Source organism: Scardinius erythrophthalmus, assembly GCF_964197995.2.
Source record: "Scardinius erythrophthalmus genome assembly, chromosome: 3".
Classification (NCBI taxonomy): domain Eukaryota; kingdom Metazoa; phylum Chordata; class Actinopteri; order Cypriniformes; family Leuciscidae; genus Scardinius; species Scardinius erythrophthalmus.
Genome location: NC_138223.1, coordinates 12,731,302 through 12,751,845, shown reverse-complemented (window position 1 = coordinate 12,751,845; position 20,544 = coordinate 12,731,302). Strand labels below are relative to the sequence as shown.

Here is a 20,544-nt window from a genome sequence, read left to right as displayed (position 1 = left end):
AAGAGGCACAAAGACTTACGCTGAGAGTCTTTCCTAAGACGTGCCTTCATAAAGGCAGAAATGTGGTCTTAAGCTTTATATCCCCTTAGTGTGCAGGAACATACATTCATTCTCTGCTATTTTATAGTGTCATAAATGGAACCTTGTTACCTTTATTCCACCTGGAGATAGATTGGTTTGTCATTCTTCACATCGTGTTCCCCTTCATGGCAAAGGTTTCCTTTTCCACACCCTCCCACAGCAAGGTTAAATGAATGAAATTGGAATTTTGTTAGCTTTTTCTGAAGTGGTAATAATAGGTTCAGATATTACTATTTTTTTTAAGCAATTAATACTTTTATTCAGCAAAGATGCATTAAATTGATTATTAAGCTAAATTAAAAGTGAGTGTATTTTATTAATATTTGAATATTAGGATATAATCGGTGTTGGGCAGAAATGGCTAGCTACTTTTATGTTGCAAAACTGCTACTTTTCAGAAAATAGAAACACAATTTTTTTTAAATAATTAAACACTGTGTTGTCAGTGTTGATACTGTGGCTTTATATATGGCCAGACATTTGCACATGTCATTATATTATTAACATTTTACCAAAATCAATGAGGTTAACAAGGTTTTTAAACTGCATTTAAAGGAACACTCCACCGTTTTTTGAAACAGGGCTTATTCACCTTCTTTCCTACATTTAGATAGGTGGGCAAATGCATTTTTGTCTCAGTACATGCATTGTTTTAGTTTGACAGGGTCGGCGCTAGCTTAGCTTAGCATAATGAATGGAATTCTTTGTTGCCAGCTAGCATGTCCTGAGTAAAAGTGGTGTATATAAAAAAATAAAAAAAACACCTAATTACTTCTTGTGGCCTGCGTATTCACAACGAGTACAAATAGCGATGCAGATTAACACTAGGCGATTTCCTAGGCAGATATTGACTTATATATTAAGGACTATATTAGGGGGAAGCACAGGCGAAGCACTGCTACTTGGGCGTGATATCTAAAGTTAGCAGTAGCAATACCAGGTAGCAGTGCTTCACCTGCTTCCCCCTAATATAGTCCCAAGTCAATATCTGCCTAGGAAATATCTCTATTTGTACTCATCACTATTTGTACTCGTTGTGAATACGCAGGCCACAAGAAGTAATTAGGTGTTTTTTGTCACTTTTACTCAGGACATGCTAGCTGGCAACAAAGGATTCCATTCATTATGCTAAGCTAAGCTAGTGCCGACCCTGTCAATCTAAAACAATGCATGTACTGAGACAAAAATGCATTTGCCCACCTATCTAAATGTAGGAAAGAAGGTGAATCAGCCCTATTTCAAAAAACGGTGGAGTGTTCCTTTAAGGCAGCATTAGGTTTTCATCAACTCACAGGTTATAAAGTTTATTGTAACTATTTGGGCGCTATTTTTTTCTTTGCACAGCCTATTTTTTTTTTCTTTGCACAACCTATTTAAGTCAGTATTGGTTGACTCGAGGACAAATGCTAGACTAAGACACTCTGTTCCTTAAATACATAAAACATTAGTCTTTATATATAGTGTTTCTTGAGTACTTATTCAGACAACCAGTTCTATATTTACTATTGCATTGAAAACAAAAAGAGATGGTCCAAAATGTGTGCGACACTTCATTCAAGATTTAAGGCTGGGTTGAGGTATGAGGCTTTAAACACACACACACACACACACACACACACACACACACACACACACACACACACACACGCACACGCACACACTCGTATATAAGTTATATATAGTTTATATATGTGTGTTTGTGTGTCTATTTTGTGATTTAATTCTCCCTCTATGCCATATTTTGATTTTAATGTAACATTAATGATTTGAATGCCATATAATGAATTTGTGTAGCCCTACTACTGATCACAAATGTATAAACATGATCCTCCTGGAGTCTGAAGGAGGTAAATGAGTAATACTCGTTTGATTGGATGACAAGCAATAGTGTCGTTTCAATATCTCATTACATTACTGAGAAAAGACATGATTTTTATTTTATTCTTTGGCATTTGAAATGCCTCTCTCTGATGCAATTTAAGTGAGTTTGTTAGACAGTACATTAAACTCAAAAGCCTGACATCTCACACCCACTCATCATGAGAGATTCCTCATTTAATTCCTCTTCTACTCCAGAAAGAGACAAGTCTTTTAACCCTGAACTTACTTCAAGTCTCTAGCATCATCTGTTTTGCCTCCTATGTGCCATCAGCAATGCTTCCTGGTTTCTTATGTGTGCTGTCCGTGGAGCTGAATGTCTGTGTGCATTTTAACCAGAATGAAACAATAGACAATTCACTTCTCAAAATGTGTTAAAATCTGACTAAACTTCAAAATGTTTTTTTTTTATTTACATTGTGTCTCTGCTTTGTTTGTTATAAGGAGAGGATTTGTGCGTGTGTATGATTTTGTGATTAAAGATCAAACAGAATCCGTTCAATAGGAGACATCACAGGGGTCGCCACAGCAGAAGAAAAAGGGTGTCTAAATTTAGGATCTCAGCAGGTGTGTCATTAAACGAGAGGGAAAACAATGAAAGAGTGATAATGAAGAACAGGTGGACATCGGGGAGGAACACAGAATGATCATGCCTGAATGCTCTTTACACAAATTCTCTCTCCTCATTCTGTATCTTGCTCATTGTGCATCCTGCTTAGCATTGTGTAAAGACGGAAGGAGAAGAATGAGACAGTGAGCTGTGGACACAGATTTTGTTTCTGTTTGATTGGAATGGAAATACATATCAGACAAAAGGATAACACTCAAGACGAAGTGGCTTCTTTTCATGTAAATGGCCATGAGGTTATTTACATATGTCAGCTCTGTGCCACCAGGTGACTGATTTCACAAGCCGTTCATGTTGGGTTTAGATAAAAGGAGTTGAATGGTGAGTGTTTGGAGATCTTCGTCAAGGTTGAGCAATTAAAATGAAAATGCAAAGCTTGCTTTAATGGATTTGTCATGTGCTTAAAACTTCACAGCCCTTTCACTGTTTACTTTAGCCCTTTTAGAAACCTTGTCTTCTGCATTGCTTATTTACCCATGATCAAAAAACAATGAAACTGTCCATCTCAGCTTCTGAACATGCATGCCACAGATGGTGATAACACACAGCGCTGGGTAAGTGGGTGCTTCCGAGGTAATTAGAGAATATAGTGTTTTACTCCATTAGATTGACATCATCTGGATTAAAATTATACAGTTTGAGACAGCCAGTGCAGTTCCAAACTCCTTCTATTGTTCAAGCGATCAACTAAGTACTACTCATTATATTACAACACTGACATATAAGTGACTATAAGTGCTGTGTATGTTTACATAACTTGTTTATTTTTTCTGTGCCTTTTTGACATCATTTAAATCCTCTCATTATATGTACAGTAAGTGTAGACACGATGTACGTAAATAAGTGATTCTTCATGCAGTTTAGCTTTTTTGATTATAAAAGGAGTTTTCACAAAAGTGCAGAATGTTTTCTTAATTGAAGAATTTGAAACCTACATACTTCTTGATGTATCATTTAATAATTTACTTATATATTTTCTGATTTTGATTGATATTAATTGTATACAACAGTGTCATTAAAAAAAATCAACTGAATGTCTAAATTAAATGAATATAAATCATTTTATTTTTATTTTTTCGACCCTGACAATAAAAATAGTCAGGAATAAGCCATTACGCACATGTTTCTATAATATCAAAACCATTCTGTTGCTACATGTTTGTCATTACAAGTGAAGAAATTTGGCCACACACTAAACATACACACATAAGGGGGAACATTTTTTTTAGAGAAAGCGAAGAAATGGGGAACTTGCTCTTGTGGACCTTCACTGTATTTGTCGATATATTGATCTGGTGGCCTGGCAGGTCGATCAATGTCATAAAGGGAGCGCTGTGCTTTGAAGCTAATCTAAGGGCTGAATTCTCATGCCCAGATTCTTAAGCTTTAAAATAGATTGAGCCTCAGATCAGCTTATAAAGGTAACACACAAAAACACTCTAAATAATATACTGACATTATTTATGATGGGGTGATTTCAGAATTGCATGCCTTCATGATTCTGACCGGGGTTAAGATGAATCGTATATGCAGGGCACTACGACGTGTTCAGTGCTTGTGTTTGATTTACGCTACAGCAGGGGCTCTGTTATGGAAGAGGATGTGTAGGTCAGTAGGATCAAAGTTGCACACAACAAAAAGACATTGAATCCAGTGATCCACAGCATGCATGAACACACAAACACACACCCCTGCCAGCCAGAGTGCATTCATGCATGTGTATACACACGCACGCACGCGCATGCACACGCACGCACGCACGCACGCACGCACGCACGCACACACACACACACACACACACACACACACACACACACACACACATACTGAGTCTCTGACAGTTCAGATATCACATACAGCATCACATTGAACACATTAACATCCTGTCTATCATTCTTTATCTTCTGTATAATATTACCTTGCACACCCGTTTACAACTATTATAACATCCGTTTCAGGTTGTCCGATCACAAGTACCCGTATTAAATACAGATGTAAATGTCAATCATCTCATATCTCAACTCATCGTCAACAGCTAGTTGTGTTAAGATTTTTTCCCTGTGTACTTAAGACGACAGATGTTACGTTTTTACCATCATAAATATTTTCACAACATTGCAGGAACGTTGTTATGATGATGTATAGCCGGTCCTCTGGTACAACATATGCTGTCATCAAAATAATTTTGCCATCTTTCAAATGAAAATGTTTACCAATAACATAAAACAGTAGTGAGTGTACTGACAATAGTGAGAGAAAAGAGAGAAGTACAGATCAAATATGAGGCTCCAGTGTCATCTTTTTCGTCATGGTTCTGTATTCAAATGATGTCAATTCAGTATGATTGATAAAAACCGGCATCATCAGGTGACATTTTATTTATTTATTAATTTACTTATTCAGTTTTTTCAAGTCATTATCTCATTTCATTTCATTATTTTTTTTCTTTTCTGCTTTACTTATAAGCAATTAACCCTCCTACTGTTTTAAAAAAACTGTATGCAGGTTCTATCATATGTACATTTACTTACATTTTATACACACAGAAACGTATAACACTGAGGTATTTACAGCACTAAAACGTAAAATATTTACGTATTTACAGCACTAAAACGTAAAATATTTACGTATTTACAGCACTGAAACGTAAAATATTTACGTATTGACAGAACAAAAACGTAAATTATTTACGTATGAACAACTCTACCGGCGTACAAATTTGTACGTATTGCTATTTATGCATATTGAATCGTGGCATTAATGTTTTGACTATATTGCTTTCAATTGTCTTATCAATTACGCTTTCAGTCGCATTTATTAAATGCAGTTTACTCAAGAAATAATAACATTTCGCTCTGTTTGTGCCCTCTGCTGCAAACTCGTTTCGGAGGATTAGCCTACATGCTGTTAAACAAGACGTTACACTTTAAAACCTTAAAAATACCTTATTTAATCGTTTAACCATTTTGTAAGATTTAGTTTAGTTACAGTGAGACACAAAATGTGTTTTCTCTAATAGAACCATAATACACCAAAACCCAACATAAATTCACAAAAGACATACATTTTATTAGCTTTATATAATCCAAATCTTTAGAATCCATACGTTTGCAAGAAAGAGATCCAAATTCAGCCCTTTATCCATCGCTGAAAGGGCTGAATTTGGATCTCTTTCTTGTAAACATGTCTTCATCCCTATTTCTCTGCAGCGACCGTAAACGTCAAATCCCGCGCTCGTGATGAATTCAAATTCAAAAATTGCGCCCTCAAGAAGCGTTATGACATGTTTTACGGCAGTGATATCAAACGTTCATTGGCTCTCGCCTGTTCGTCACAGATCGCGACATGCCGTGTTTCAGTCGGTGAACTACTTGGAGAAGCGCGCGCGACTACACACAGAGCGAAGCCGGATTAACATTTTCATGGATTAATAACTTAAATTCTGCTCTGCAAATTACCTCATTCAAAACTATTATATACTGACAGAGAGGACTGCGACTGCAACACATCGTCATTTGAACGACTTTTGGTACCGGTTTTGACATTTTCGCAATAAAAAATTATTGTTATTACACGTCTGTTGTTCTTTCTTCATAATTGACCGTTCGCAAAACCCCGCCCTCGAACGGTCCTCGTCCAATCCTAGCTTAGCAACTGTAACTAAGGAGAAGGACCTCCGTCAAACATTGCGATTTCAGCACATGGTGAAACGATGCGCCTATGGCACCTGCAAGCCTGACACTAGGTACCCCAAAAGTTTAGAGGGAGGGGTCGTTTTTTTCGCCTTTCCAAAACCCAAGACCCAAGCGGAAAGATGCCGACAATGGATTAAGCAGTGTGGGAGACCTCACTCACAGCTAAATGCCTCGAAGATTAATAAGCATACATATGTCAGCGTATATAATATATAAGCGTCAGTCACGCCCGTTTCACATATACTCCGTAGTCCGTTTACAGTGCGTTTTTTTTTTTTTTCGCACCCATGTTAACAGGTAAAGCTTTCACACTGCACGCGAATGCTGCAATCGTTTCTGCACGAGTCTATTTTTGCTGTGCTGCACGCGCTGAATTAAAGTGACAGCGCATGGTTCTTGGTCAAAACGAACACAGATTGACATGAAAATATAATAATCTCACCATAAATGCATTTAATAAAATAAAATGTAGTAAACTCACCATAGCCTAAATGTATTTTTGGACTTGCAGACTTGGAGGAGTTCCGTTTGCACACAACACAAGCACACACACACACGACTTGTTTAAATACATTTATATTAATAAATAACAATAAATTGTAGTTGTACCAGCAATATCTTCAAGTTTTGTTTTTTACTGTATTAATCTCAAATGTCATGATTTGCCAATGCATGAGAGTAACAGTTACTGGCACCTTTTTCCCCAACTTCAAGCACTGGCCTCGATTGCTGTAATATTCCTGTCTTTGCTTATTTTAACATTTTGAACATATCCCTCCACTGCATATTGCAGCCCTTTCTGTCGTGCTCTGGAGGATATGTCTGCTGCATTACTCCAAAACAATCACTTATACCGGTATGGAGCTCAGCCCAGCCATGTGTCTGTTTCTCAATTGTTTGACGGGCATAGTAACAATAACTAGGGGGCGTGGCTTTTGCGAACGGTCAATTGTAGCCTATGTAGTTTTAAGAAATGGTTATGGGTAGGTTTAGGGGTAGGAGTAGGATTAGCTGCTCAAAATATCTTTTAATGCTATAGGCCTATTGTTAATAAAATTGCCATTTCCCTATGGTCCATTACGTTTTATCCTTTTTCTGTATAAAATGGGTATGTTTAGGTTTGGGAGTAGGGTTAAGGGATCTTACATTTATCTATAAAACGGTAAAAGGTAAATTATACAGATATCTTAATGATATGAAAGATTCGTAAATATTTAACGCGTTGTAGCTGTACAATCGTAATAATGTAACGCTAAATTGTTGCAGATACGTCCATATCATACATTTCAGCATCTGTCCAAACGTACAAAAAAGTACGTTTTCTATCTTTGAAAATTACGTATTAATACAATGAGACCAGATTGTAACATTTTAAGGCTGTTTAAAGAAAACCAAGTAGTGGAGAATATATTAAAACAACTTATTTTTACAATGTTTGTAAAGTGTTTTATTTGTTTTACTTTTTCATATGGTGTCAATGTTCTAGAATGTTCTTGAGGTGCTGTACAACATCACTAACAGCAACCAAAATACAATGTTGTGAATGAGATGCAATGTTGCAAGATCACTTTCACTTTCCTCTGTTTCCTTTTCCTTGTTCTTGTTACTGACTTATTGCTTTATCTTGTGTAACTTTTTTAAATTATGCCGGATCATATAACCAGTTTCTTTCTTCACTGTGTGTTTCAGGACAGTCCTCTGGTCTTACAGTCAGACCGCAATGTGACAGTGAATGCACGAAATAACCTTGGCCAGCTGACAGGACAACTCACTGTGGGTGAGTGGCATTTTTAAGCTATTTCATGGACATGTTGCCAGAGTTCACAGATTCTCATTTCACAGTGGCCCGTTTCATTAATAGCTCATGTGCTTTTCATATTCTCTCTTTATTGTTTGAGCTACCACAATTTTTTAATGATTAGAACTCCTACTGCTTTGCCCTCCAAACCTTAATATGCAATTTGGCATATGCTCATTTACATGAAAGAACAAATTTGAATAAGAAAAAGACATGACAATTTCATCATTGTCAGTAAGTTGTCAGTAAACATAAAATATGCATTATGATTGCTTTTACTTTATTACCTTGATGGCATTTTGGCATTTAATGACACTCCAAAAGGCTTTTGGGCCTGGATTTTTATTTTAATTTTTTATTTTTTTGGACTGTATTAAATGCAGAGATTACATTGGAAGAACTCTCAAATATGGTGTTAGTTACTGTCCAGCGTCCACCTCAACTGAGACTCTTTTGTTTTGTCAGGTTTCTTGCCTTTTGTTTGTTTCCTGGCATTTTCTTTCAGTTAATTAGTTCCTTGTATATTAAAGTATTCTTATTTAACTTTTTTCTTTGTCGGTTCTTGTCAATTGGTGTGCATTTTTAATTAATAGTGTTTTATGTTTTCTGGGATTTTAGAGGGTTCCAAGCTATCGACTCTTGTATCTTGCCTTTTGTTTTGTTTTGTTTTTTAATAAGAAGTACTTAGATCCCATTAGACCCATTAGACCCCATTTTAGACTCTACGAGACCCGAAGTGTTACACCAACCTCCCAAAAGGTACAGTTACCTGTTTTGAAAGCCTTTTGTAATTTGTACTATGTACATCATTTTCCACATTGGTCCTGATTGGTTAGTGGTACTAGTTTAGTGGGCCACCAGCCGAGGTCGAGCTTGCGTCTGAGAGAAGATGATGATGAGATAGAGATCAGTGGCACTGAATCAGTTTGGTTTCAGTAAGATTTTAAGCTTTTAAGTAAGATTTTATTTAGCAAGGACACATTAAATTGATCAAAAGTGACAGTAAAGACATCTGCGTATTACGTAAGAGTTTCCACAACTGTTTTCAACATTGACATTAAGGAAAAAAGTAACTTGAGCACCAAATCTGCATATTAGAATGATGTCTGTAGAATTGTAATAATATTTCACAATGTTAGCCTACTGTTTTTACTGTATTTTGGTCAAATAAATGCAGACTTGTTGAGCATAATATACAGTATATATAATAAAATATATATATATTTTTAAATCTTACAGATCCCAAACTTTTGAATGGTAGTGTACATGAACGATTTGGATTGACAAACAATTTCAGATTGTTCTGGTCCAGTTTAACCACTGATTTTGTTTTTTCCATGTGCAAGGTACATCAGAGTAACTCATGATGCACATTTACACAGAACATTGCACCAATCCTGCAGACCTATGTTTTTTTTGTTGTTTTTTTTTTCAGTAGAAGCTCAGTTTCACCATCACGTTTCAGAAGACAGCAGGTTGCATTCTGGGGACGACTGCCTACTGGGCTCAGGACCTCCATCAATTACTGCTCTATTTCAATGCAGCCACAGGGGTTTCTGGAGCCCCTGTGTTTTCTGGTGTTTTCCAGTGAATCCTCTTTGCTTGTCTGGGATTTTTTTTCCCACTCCAGGGTATGCAAGGCAGAGTGTTTATGTTTGTGTGTGTGTATAAAAAGAGCTACCTGACTCAAACTAGCTGTAAGATCAGAGCAGAAGCAACCACCCCTAAAGCCAGCAGAAGTCTAGATGCTCTCCCTCACTTTCTGCTCATGGACTACAGCACATCACAGCTTTGCTGTGCAAAGGAAAACAGAGAAAAGAACAAACATGCATATTCCCCCTGTATTAGTAACAGGCAGCAAAGAAATACTGAAACTTTGGTGGATTTTCTCAGATTTTCCACTGGTCGTGACAGTTGGATATGGGTAAAGGAGCGGTCACACTTCATTTTGCATTCCATTGACTTCCATTCATACAGATGGTAGAGAACAAAAACGCAAGCTCGGATTTCGCTGCTTTCCAAAGTTCAAGTATGGTGAACCCTGACCTGCGATTACTCGTATCACTTGAACCAATAGAAGAAAGGTCACAGCGTGACCTATTTGCTGAATTAAAAGAACACAATTTTTAAACATGCAGGATCGCAGCATTACTGTAAAGTGGAGTAGAATTTGTGCATGCTCAAAGTCTAGTGTGACCATGGCTTTAGTGCTGCATGGTTTGGTAGGGTTGGGCAAAATTCAGAATTGAATAATTTATTTAGTTCATGAGTTGGAATTTGAATTAAATTGGCCACATCTTACGTGAAGTTGAAAACAAATTTGAACTGCAATGAAAGAAAGTAGAATTTAATGATTTACAGTAAAGATAAATTCAATAGGTAACAGCATTTTTGGAAATTAAGTGTTTTTCCACCTTGGTTCATAATTATTATTATTTTTTTAGAATTTAATTTGATTTACTGATTCAACTTAATTTAATTATTTATTCAATTATTAATTGTTTGTGTTTCTGTAATCTCGTCACGTCCCATTTAGCGTTCCTCATTCGTTCACTGGTGGGATGTAAAACACAACATATACTGGTCTTTGCAGCTGGAACTTGCTCTATTAATGACCAGACCAGATATGCCTTTAGAAATTAAATTATCTGATTCTAAATATAGCATATAGATCTGCTTTCCTAGCAAAAATACAGCAAGCCTTATATGGCTCGTATGGCCTGTTTTGTAAATCTCAGGCTATTAGTGTCCCATTGAGCTTTATTATATACACAGCAGGACCATGAATTAACCAATGCAAATTAAAAAGTGATAAAAATCACCCATATATGTAATGTTTGGGAGCAAAAGTTGCCCTCATAGTAATTTTCTATTTCTATTAAGTCTCTTTATTAGTTTAGTATTTACTATAGTGCCTCTGCATACAGCATAGTGAGAGTCATATAGCGCTCTCGCCAATGTGCCCTCTATATCCTCTCTTTGACATCACCCGCTCTGCAGAGCCGTTGCCTTCAGGCTCTTTCGACATTGTCTGAACATTTAGGGAATTTCATTGCAGGGATTAGCTCCCAAACAGGCAGCAAAGTTATACCGTATCACCTCTCTCTCCTGCACTCCTGTTTGTTTCCATTCTCTCCTTGTTCTCTCGTCCCTGAACCCACTCTCTGCAAGTACATTAATCTTCAAACAGAAATTGTGTAGGGGTGCTGAGAGCCAGAGAGCTGGGCTGTCCTCTGATAGCTTGGCCCAAGAGTCCAGAGGTCTCTGTTTTTATAATATGGCCCATAAGTTCAGGTGATTGATGCACCGTTGCGTTGTGGTGAGCATGAAGCGGGAGCGCTGCGATCATGACTTCATCCTCTGTTCATAAGGGAGTCGCTTAAATATCTGAGAGCTGTAGTCCGTCATGGTCTTTGTGGCGTTAGGCCCAAGGTTCTCAACCCAGTCGAAACCCAACTAGTCTTACATTGCCAGACCTTCAGACTGACGGCAGAAGGTCTGGACACCATTGCAGCTTTCATTGGCCAAGAACCACCCAAGAGGACGTCTGACTGACATGTAAAAAAGCAACCAATCACAGTTTGTTTTGTTCAGTGTCATGTTTAGGGAGGTGAAAATGTAAGTCATTGTCCCCACAAGCGTGCAAGTGTACTGCAACAATGGCACAGCAATGGTGCTGTGAACTATACTTTTGAATATCCAGTATTTAATTGATCCTGATAAGTGCTCATTGTCACAATTGTAAGCACAACAGCTTATATGAACTGTATCTTATTCAGGGAATATATATACTTGAGTCTATCTTCAACTTATGTCAGAGGGCTTGATTTTTATGAAAATTACCTTTTTTATTCTTTCCTCCTTTTTGTCATATGAAGCTCAGATTAAAGCTGTCTTGGAAACTTATTAATACTTTCATCACAATCTTTATTGTTTAAATGACTTTTGACTATTGTATTACCCTTTAGCCAGACCCAGAGTTGGATGAAAATCCATTGTAAAAAATTAATTATTACATGTTTTACATCATTATTGCATTACAGTGTATTACATGTTACATTATTACATGATTTCTGTAGGATTGTGTGACACTGAAGACTGCAGTAATGATGCAATGAAGGAAAAAATTACATTCTAATATAGAAAACAGTTGTTTTAAATTGTAATAATGTTTTTATATATATGTATAGGCTATATATATATATATGACAAAAAGGAGGAAAGAATAAAAAAGGTAATTTTCATAAAAATTAAGCCCTCTGACATAAGTTGAAGATAGACTCAAGTATATAGACCCCTTTTGCGCCTACGTCACGGCGCTAGCTGGAGGCAAAACAAACGGAAAACTGGAGGCGGCCAATACAAACCAGCACAGATTCGGCTACATAATAAGGAGCTTAAATTATTATTTTTATTATTAAAAGTCATCTTGTTGTGTTCTTGGGTGCAAGAATCAATGAAAAATGAGTATGCTGTATCTGGAATTTTTATTTTTAGAAAATATTCATATCATTAAAATTGCACCGTAGTGTCACTCTTTACATTGTCGTCTTGGCGCTGGCTAGGCAGAACTGCGGATCGCACCACACAAGTATTTACATGACCATTCAGAACATAGTTATATTATAGGCATCTAAATATATTTATATGTCCTCAGTTTCTCTATCGGGTAGGTGTAGAAGTCAGGCCACTCAACCGGAGGTAGCGTTAACGTTAATCCTGTCAGTTCGTCCATTGACTGAGCGTGTACGGTCATCTGGTTCCGTCCGTTAAAATTAACTTTTGCAAATAACAATCGGCATCCTGGACAGTGAGTGACCTTGCACATTAAGACAAAATCGGATTTTCTCCAGTCATTGTTATAAAACAAGCTAACAAAACTTGCAAACTAATATATATATATATATATATATATATATATATATATATATATATATATATAGCCTAAGCCTATATACTGTGTATATATGTATATATATATATATATATATATATATATATATATATATATATATATATATATATATATATATATATATATAATAAATAAATGCAAATCCCTGGTGAGCATAAGATACAACATTTCTTACCGACCGCAAACTTTTGGCAAAAAAAAAAGTTTGCAAACCCCCCCCCCCCCCCCCTACTTTTGGCTAACCTTTTAGAATATCCTCACCTTGTGACCCTCAATTGTGTTTCTGGAAAATGGTGGTGTGAAGTAATGCTCTTCCTGACCTTCTTGCAGCATCGTATTGCCTTGCTAAATTATTGTGCGGCAGGATTTAGTTGGAGGAGTTGATGGGCTGTGTGTTGGAAGTGAGCTGGTGATGAAATGCAGTATCAAGCTTGTGCTGTCAGATCTTGTTTTCATTCTCTCTCTCCATCCCTCCATCCTTCTCCGCTAACCTGAGGCATCCCGCTGTTTGCCACGAGGTCCCTGCACAGATGATTGAAATTGGGGGACAGGGAAATAATCCGTGCATGGGCTGTTCTCACGCTCGACTCCAGCTGTGTGCTCGTTTCTCCTCTGAGCACCTCCTCCAGAGGCCAAACAACTGAGAGGACATTGAGGGAACACAGCATCTGCTTTTTGTCTTATTGACTTTTCATTTTTAGAAGTGTGGAGTGCATAATGAATGGCTTCTCCGCTTTGAGAGAGTGGGAGATGATTTCATTAGCACTGGGTGACAGAGAGGACATGAGCTAGAGATGCTCTTGGGGGCGGACAAGGACAACAGGAAGACACGTGTGACGTTGGGGACTCAGGTGTGGGACAGGGGCACTGCCAGTATCCAAAACGTTGGATTAACGCTTAACATACCAGTTGCATTACAAACCCACTGATACCCTGCTAAATTTACGGTAAACAACCAGAAACATTTTTTTTTTTTTTTTAATGGTATTATAGGATGGCATATTGGTGCTTTCATATTTTATACTTATATAGTTCATTAAGTGATATGATGTTAATATACTAAGCTTAATTAAACTACCAAAACCTTTTTTTTTTTTTTTTTTTCTTAAGGTGGATGATAAAAATACAGTTGGTAAAATGGAAACCCACATGATGAAATCAGAGTTTATCGTAAGTGGCCTGTCCATAAAACATTAAATAATGCAGTAAACATTAACTAAACAACATAAAATCACCAGGCCTATATGGTAAGATAACTTACAGTTAATCAATTAACAGGTCTGTAGCATTTTTAGTTAGCTTTTTTTTTTTTTTTTTTTTGTCCAACATACATCCTAAAGTGTTTTTGTGGGATTGTTAATAACCAGGCAGCTTAGCACACTGCTAGCCAGTTCATGTTCAATTAGGTATTGTTATAAATACATTCAAATGCTCAATTGTACATTTTTATAACTATTATGTGTTCGATTATGCATTAAAAATGGCTACTCCATTGACGTTCTATGCAGACTGAATTCAACAGACTGATTAAATTGTTCATGAAAGCATACCATCAAGGGCTAACAAGATCAAGCTAACCAGAAAAAATATGGATCATTGGTTTGCTAAATTGCTATTTATTACTTCACATGACTTTAAAAGGGGCATTTGCACTAACAACGATTTGCTTGGTGAATTTCAGCTGTTCAAGGGCAAAATCTATTCTAGATGAAGTTTTGTATACAGTATGGATTTAAATTTCAGTCAGTCAAGAAAAGTTCCACATAATATTATTTCGAAAGTTTTTATTCCATTGCATCCACTGCAGGGCATAAGAGAACCAATTTAAATGGAGATCTACCTGGAAGTTTCAAAACAGCTGCCTCAAAGGGCTTCAATCATCAATTATAAGTTTCGCAGTACCAAAAATCTGGTGATTTGAGTGATTAGTTCCAAGTAATTAATCACGATAAGAATACATTGGCAAAGTGTGCATGCATGTAGAGGAACGTTTATAAATTTAATGTGCTGTTTTATGTTGTGTAATTTAGCAATAATAAATTGCTAGTTTTAAATGAATATCATCATTTGCAATGCCACATTGCCGCTTAGAGGTAGTGAGCTTAAATCCTCCATAGAGAGAGAGAGAGAGAGAGAGAGAGAGAGAGAGAGAGAGAGAGAGAGAGAGAGAGAGAGAGAGAGAGAGAGAGAGAGAGAGAGAGAGAGAGAGGGAGAGAGAGAGAGAGAGAGAGAGAGGACATACAGTATGGAGATTAATGCGTACAAATACACGCATCAGTCTTCAGGGCTGTGTTGGTTGATTATGACAACAGCTTTGATTATTTGTCTCTTTACACTGTTCACAAACCACACCCAGACACATGTACACACACCCACTGATTAATGCAGGTGCTCAAAATGCACCTATTTCTCCTTTTTATTGATGAGGGTTATCTGGTTCAGATAAATAATTTATCTTTCCAACTTTTTTTTCTTCTTCTCTGGTTTGCTTTTATTTTGTGCACCCGTTCTCTGCAAGCTACTTCTCTTGAAACCTTCAAAAGAATTTTTTTTTTCTTTTTTTTTAAGAGCCCCTATGTTTTTTGCATCAGCTGAGATTGTTTATATGGTCAAAATAATTTAGATCAGAACCTCCATGTTTTATATTAACTGTATTTTGGACATATTTTCACCCTCATCCAAGTCCAGCTATACTGTCAATTGCTATAACTGGAATGATAATGAAGCAGCCCATGATTTAAAGCCCACTGTTATTTGGCTATTCAGGATATTGTAAAACAGGGGTCTTCAAACTTATTTTATGCCATGGACCCCCAAATATGATGATTAACTTTGTGAAGGGACTACCTATAAAAGGTAGCTTTATATTTCCATGTAGAAACACTTAATTTATACTGGAACTGTGGAAACATTTCTCTCTAATATATATATATATATATATATATATATATATATACATATATATATATATATATATATATATACATATATATATATATATATATATATATATATATATATATATATATATATATATATATATATATATATATATTATATTATATTATATTATATTATATTATATTATATTATAATTTTTTTATTATATATATATATATATGGTTTTACTGTAAACTTTTCCATCCTATGCCACAAAAGGCCATGACTGGTCACTCAAGACCTTTCAATGCTTTCTTGTAGTATTTTTTTCAACTGACAAAATTAGCAAATGCCAGTTTTTTTTTTGTTTTTTGTTTTTTAATGGAACAAGCATCTTTTCATTTTACTGTAATACCATCTGATTTTCCATAGCAAGGTCATATATTCTTGCCATTTTACTCCTATGGTGAAAGCTTCCATTTCCTCCAACCTCAAATGAGAGGTACATCAATACCAATTAATATTCAAGAGCAGGCCATTAATATCCGTAGCATAAAATTTCTCATTTAAACCACCTGGATGAGTGGAAGGATCCGTGCAGTGGTGCAGTCTGGATGGCTTTATGAAAGTGAGGATGTCCTTGTGTAAATATTGAGTGTTTAATCCTTACATGTACATTCACTGAGAATCACTAAAGTAATCAAGCACTTGAACCTTGAGCTCTTGAATCATGCGAATAAATCTGAGGTAACAACCTATTGTGAACAACATGGCTTAATCATGAATAACCAAATGTAATTAATATTTAGTTTTTTTATATATATAATTTTATTTTATATAATCAAAGTATTCAGTAATCACCTTTGCAATTACATATTTAGCCACTAGTCACAATCAGTGGAATACAATCAAAACAAAAGCACATGGGAATTAAACAGTTGTTAAGCACCCTAGTCATTCACTCCATTTGTATATGCTGCCAAAATTATCCTTTTTTTTTTTTTCATTTCTACCTTACTATGCAGTCTCCCCAACATGATCGTACGCAGCAATTTCAATCATCCCATCAATCCAATCTTTTAGATCTGGGGTTTTAGGGCATTTCCAGTTGCGTAAAATCATACTGGCCGCTGTGATGCAACCAAAGCTATCTCACGACCAATTCGTATATATTTTATGAGGTGGCTAATTCGTACGAATTTGTACGACCTCACTTGTACGAATTTGTACGTTTTGTCTAAACACCAGTGACAGGTAGGTTTAGGGCCGGGGTCAGGGGTACAGTAGGTCATTCGTATGAATTCATACGAATTGGGCAGCTCGTAAAATACGTACGATTGAGCAAAAATAGCCACCTTGTAAAATAAGGGTATCTATCTTAATAAGGGTAAATGCATTTTTTGCTATATTGGGTAACACTGATTTATCTCCATGAAGGCATAGTCGTGGTTCCACTGGTAAATTAGACCCGATTCACTCGGCTAATCAATATTTTGTAATTTAATGTGTATGTTTTTATCAACGAAACTTTAATTTTATCGTAATTGTAAGATGTTAATGTTTGGCATTATTGATATTTATCAGAAATAATAATAAACAAAACTTTGTGCCACTTTTAAGAAGTATTATTGTTTTCTATCTGCAACCATGTGCAACCATTATCCAATTAACCAAATTTCCACATATACAATCATTGCTTGCTCATTCATTTTGGCCAATTTAAATCAGTATTTGTTTTTAAAGGGGGGGTACAATGGTGTTTCATGTATTCAGAGTTGTTTACACTGTTAAAGAGATGGATTCTCATGCTAAACATAGGCAAAGTTTAAAAAATATATTTTGGACGAATAACGGAGAATTTCTGTGCCGAAAATCTTACTTCCGGGTTGGTGCAAGTTTCGGCTGTTTTTTTTTCGATCGTGGATCTAATGACGTAGATCAGAGTGGAACTCCTTAAATTAGCATTTCTCTCGGAAAAGCGCGCCCACGCACACGTCGACCAGAGGAGAGCGAGACCGCGCACATCAACGCGCTTCAACAGGAAATCATCGGCAGCCAGCGCTGCATAGGATTTGTTCAAGAATGTCTCCAAAAAAGTGTGTATTTGGATGTGAGGGAAAGCTTACCGTGTTCAGCTTTGCAAAGAACCCAGTGTTACAGGAACAGTGGATGCAGTTTGTTTTTCCGGGGCAGCAACGGAGTGTAGCAAGTGCGGTTGTGTGTTCTGGTCATTTCAGTGACAAATGTTTTATTAACAAGGCCTCGACGCTGGATTTGCAAATCGTTTGCTATTAAAACGTGGAGCGGTCCCAGTGATAAAAGACCCCATTCATGTAAGTACAACTGGATCGGATTTCTGTCTTTTGCTGGAAAGCTACCGCTTGACTATATAGCTCCGCCTACAGGAGCTCGGCTTTTTCCGGAGAGAATCGGAAAGCTGTTTTTTCTTTTATAAATATAATAAAAATAAACACTTTTTGGAGATTTTAAGGATGCACTACTACTCTATAGGTACTCAAGATTAACATGAGATTAGGTGAAACTGTGCATGTTATGTACCCTTTAATCTTATTTATTTATTTATTTTATTCTGGTGGATACAAAGACATCTTGGGCTTTCTGATACTCCGCAAAACTTTTAAGTATCAGAGCTCTTTTTTCTGAAGGAAGGAAGAAATAAAGAAACATCTCTCCCTTCATAATCCTGTGGTGTGATTCTGTCACATCTTTTCTGAAGATGATCATGCACTGTAGTGGATCTATGAGCACATCTCTGGCTGTGCAGTGATATTGTCAAGAGAGGATTAATCAAATACTAAAAAGTATAATACAAAAAGTATAAATTAACACTTTATTAGCATTCACTTCTCTTGGTCTCATCAGCATAATCAAAATTAGCCTTTCCTTATACTCAAGCACGTTTTTAATCACTATCTTACATAATTAATGTAGATTCAACTTTTTTTATTTTTTATTTCCCTTTTTCCCTCAAAAGAGAACAAATGATCTGAAACTTTAACTGATATGCAACATATCTTGCTAATTATAAAATAAAATAAAATAATGATAAGCAATGAATTAATGAACTGCATGTTTTTTTTGTTTTTGTTTTTTATTTTATATTTAACATAGTCCTACACCCAAACCTCTCTGTATATATAAAAAATATATATATCTTCAAGATCTGAAGATGAGCTCTACATTTGTTTCTTTGGGTCTCTGAAAAGATTAAGATTATCATGTTATAATAGAAAATTCAAAAGAACAGCATTTAAATTTACTCTAGTATGTGTAACTTACTACATTAGTCAGACAATTTTTTTATGTCGGTCCAAATATTATTATTTTTTTTTTTTATTAATTTACTGAGACTTTATTTTCCTACATGTTCAAACAAGCAGTTTTGTTCATCATTATACACCATGTATATACTGACCAAATAAGAAAAGACTGGTTTCAGGACTGACATTAATATTGATCACTGATTGCCCATAGCCTAAAGAGCCACTCTTCTTCATAATGGTAACCAAAAAAATCATAAACATAACTGTTAGAGTATGTACTTGATGTTGATTATTGCATAACATTTAAGTGAGATATAATTGCATGTTCAAAAAACAGAAACAACCAATGCAACATTATAACGTGCAGTACTGAGTACAATTTATAAAAAAAAAACGCAGTGTGAACAAGTTACTAAACAAATAAAATAAAATCAAAATCAAAGAAAATATCAAAACCAAACAATTCCCATAACTAATAACCCAAACCCTCTAAACTAACTACCAAAAAAATTTAGAAACACAATTTAAGTCTTCAGCATATACAACACATTACATAAACTATGCTACTAAAACCAAAAATACAAAAAAGTGGCGACCACTCTTAACCCAACTAACAATGGACATACTACCTGTAGATGTTTGAAAATTGCTTTAAGAACAGCAACCCACAAAATTAGAAAGTGGTAATAAGCAGCAATGTGCATTAAGCTAAACAAGTAGTAAATGCAGATTTAGTTAATTAACAAAACGAACATGATCAACTGGCAAGACAAACTCTGTGTTCGTAACTTCGGCTAATCAAGAACAAATATTCTCTGTTATCATCTGCACACACTCAGGATGCACTTGACACAAGACTTGATTGCTAATGCTGAATCAGCAGAGTCAATAGTAACTAGTGCAATACATGTCAGTAACCAAAGTACGAACCCAAATACAAGATCACATACAGTAGCAAACACATTAAAAGACATTCATCGCTGACTATAAGGCAAAGCTTGACTGAAAGAACAGAACTGAGTGAAGTTTGACGCTGATATGGCTCTAGCAGACAAACAGGGAATTTTATACAGTTGGAACACCAGCATATTGAGTGTCGTGTCATCACAACTATGATTGACAGTTTTTCCAATGATTGAGAAACAGTGGAGAAGAGCAAGAGAGGGAAGTGAATATATATATATATATATATATATATATACACACACACACACACACACACACACACACACACACACACACACACACACACACACACACACACACACACACACAGATTTACAGAAACTACTCTAAATGTCCAAAATAACTGAACATTAAAAACGAACATAAACTACCAGCATCTGTCCCTTTACTGGAAACACATAAAATAACACTTAAACCCT

General features: G+C 35.9%; 1 protein-coding gene across 1 annotated transcript in view; it reads left to right on the top strand.

The window, feature by feature from the left end:
* The window catches only part of sgcz (sarcoglycan zeta), a gene marked incomplete at both ends in the record, with an annotated part of 315,437 nt that overhangs the window by 249,306 nt on the left and 45,587 nt on the right, over positions 1-20,544 (top strand). Inside the window, one exon of the mRNA XM_081362220.1 lies at positions 7,972-8,059. Coding sequence (XP_081218346.1) covers positions 7,972-8,059 — 88 coding nt within the window. The remainder of the gene's footprint in view (positions 1-7,971; positions 8,060-20,544) is intronic.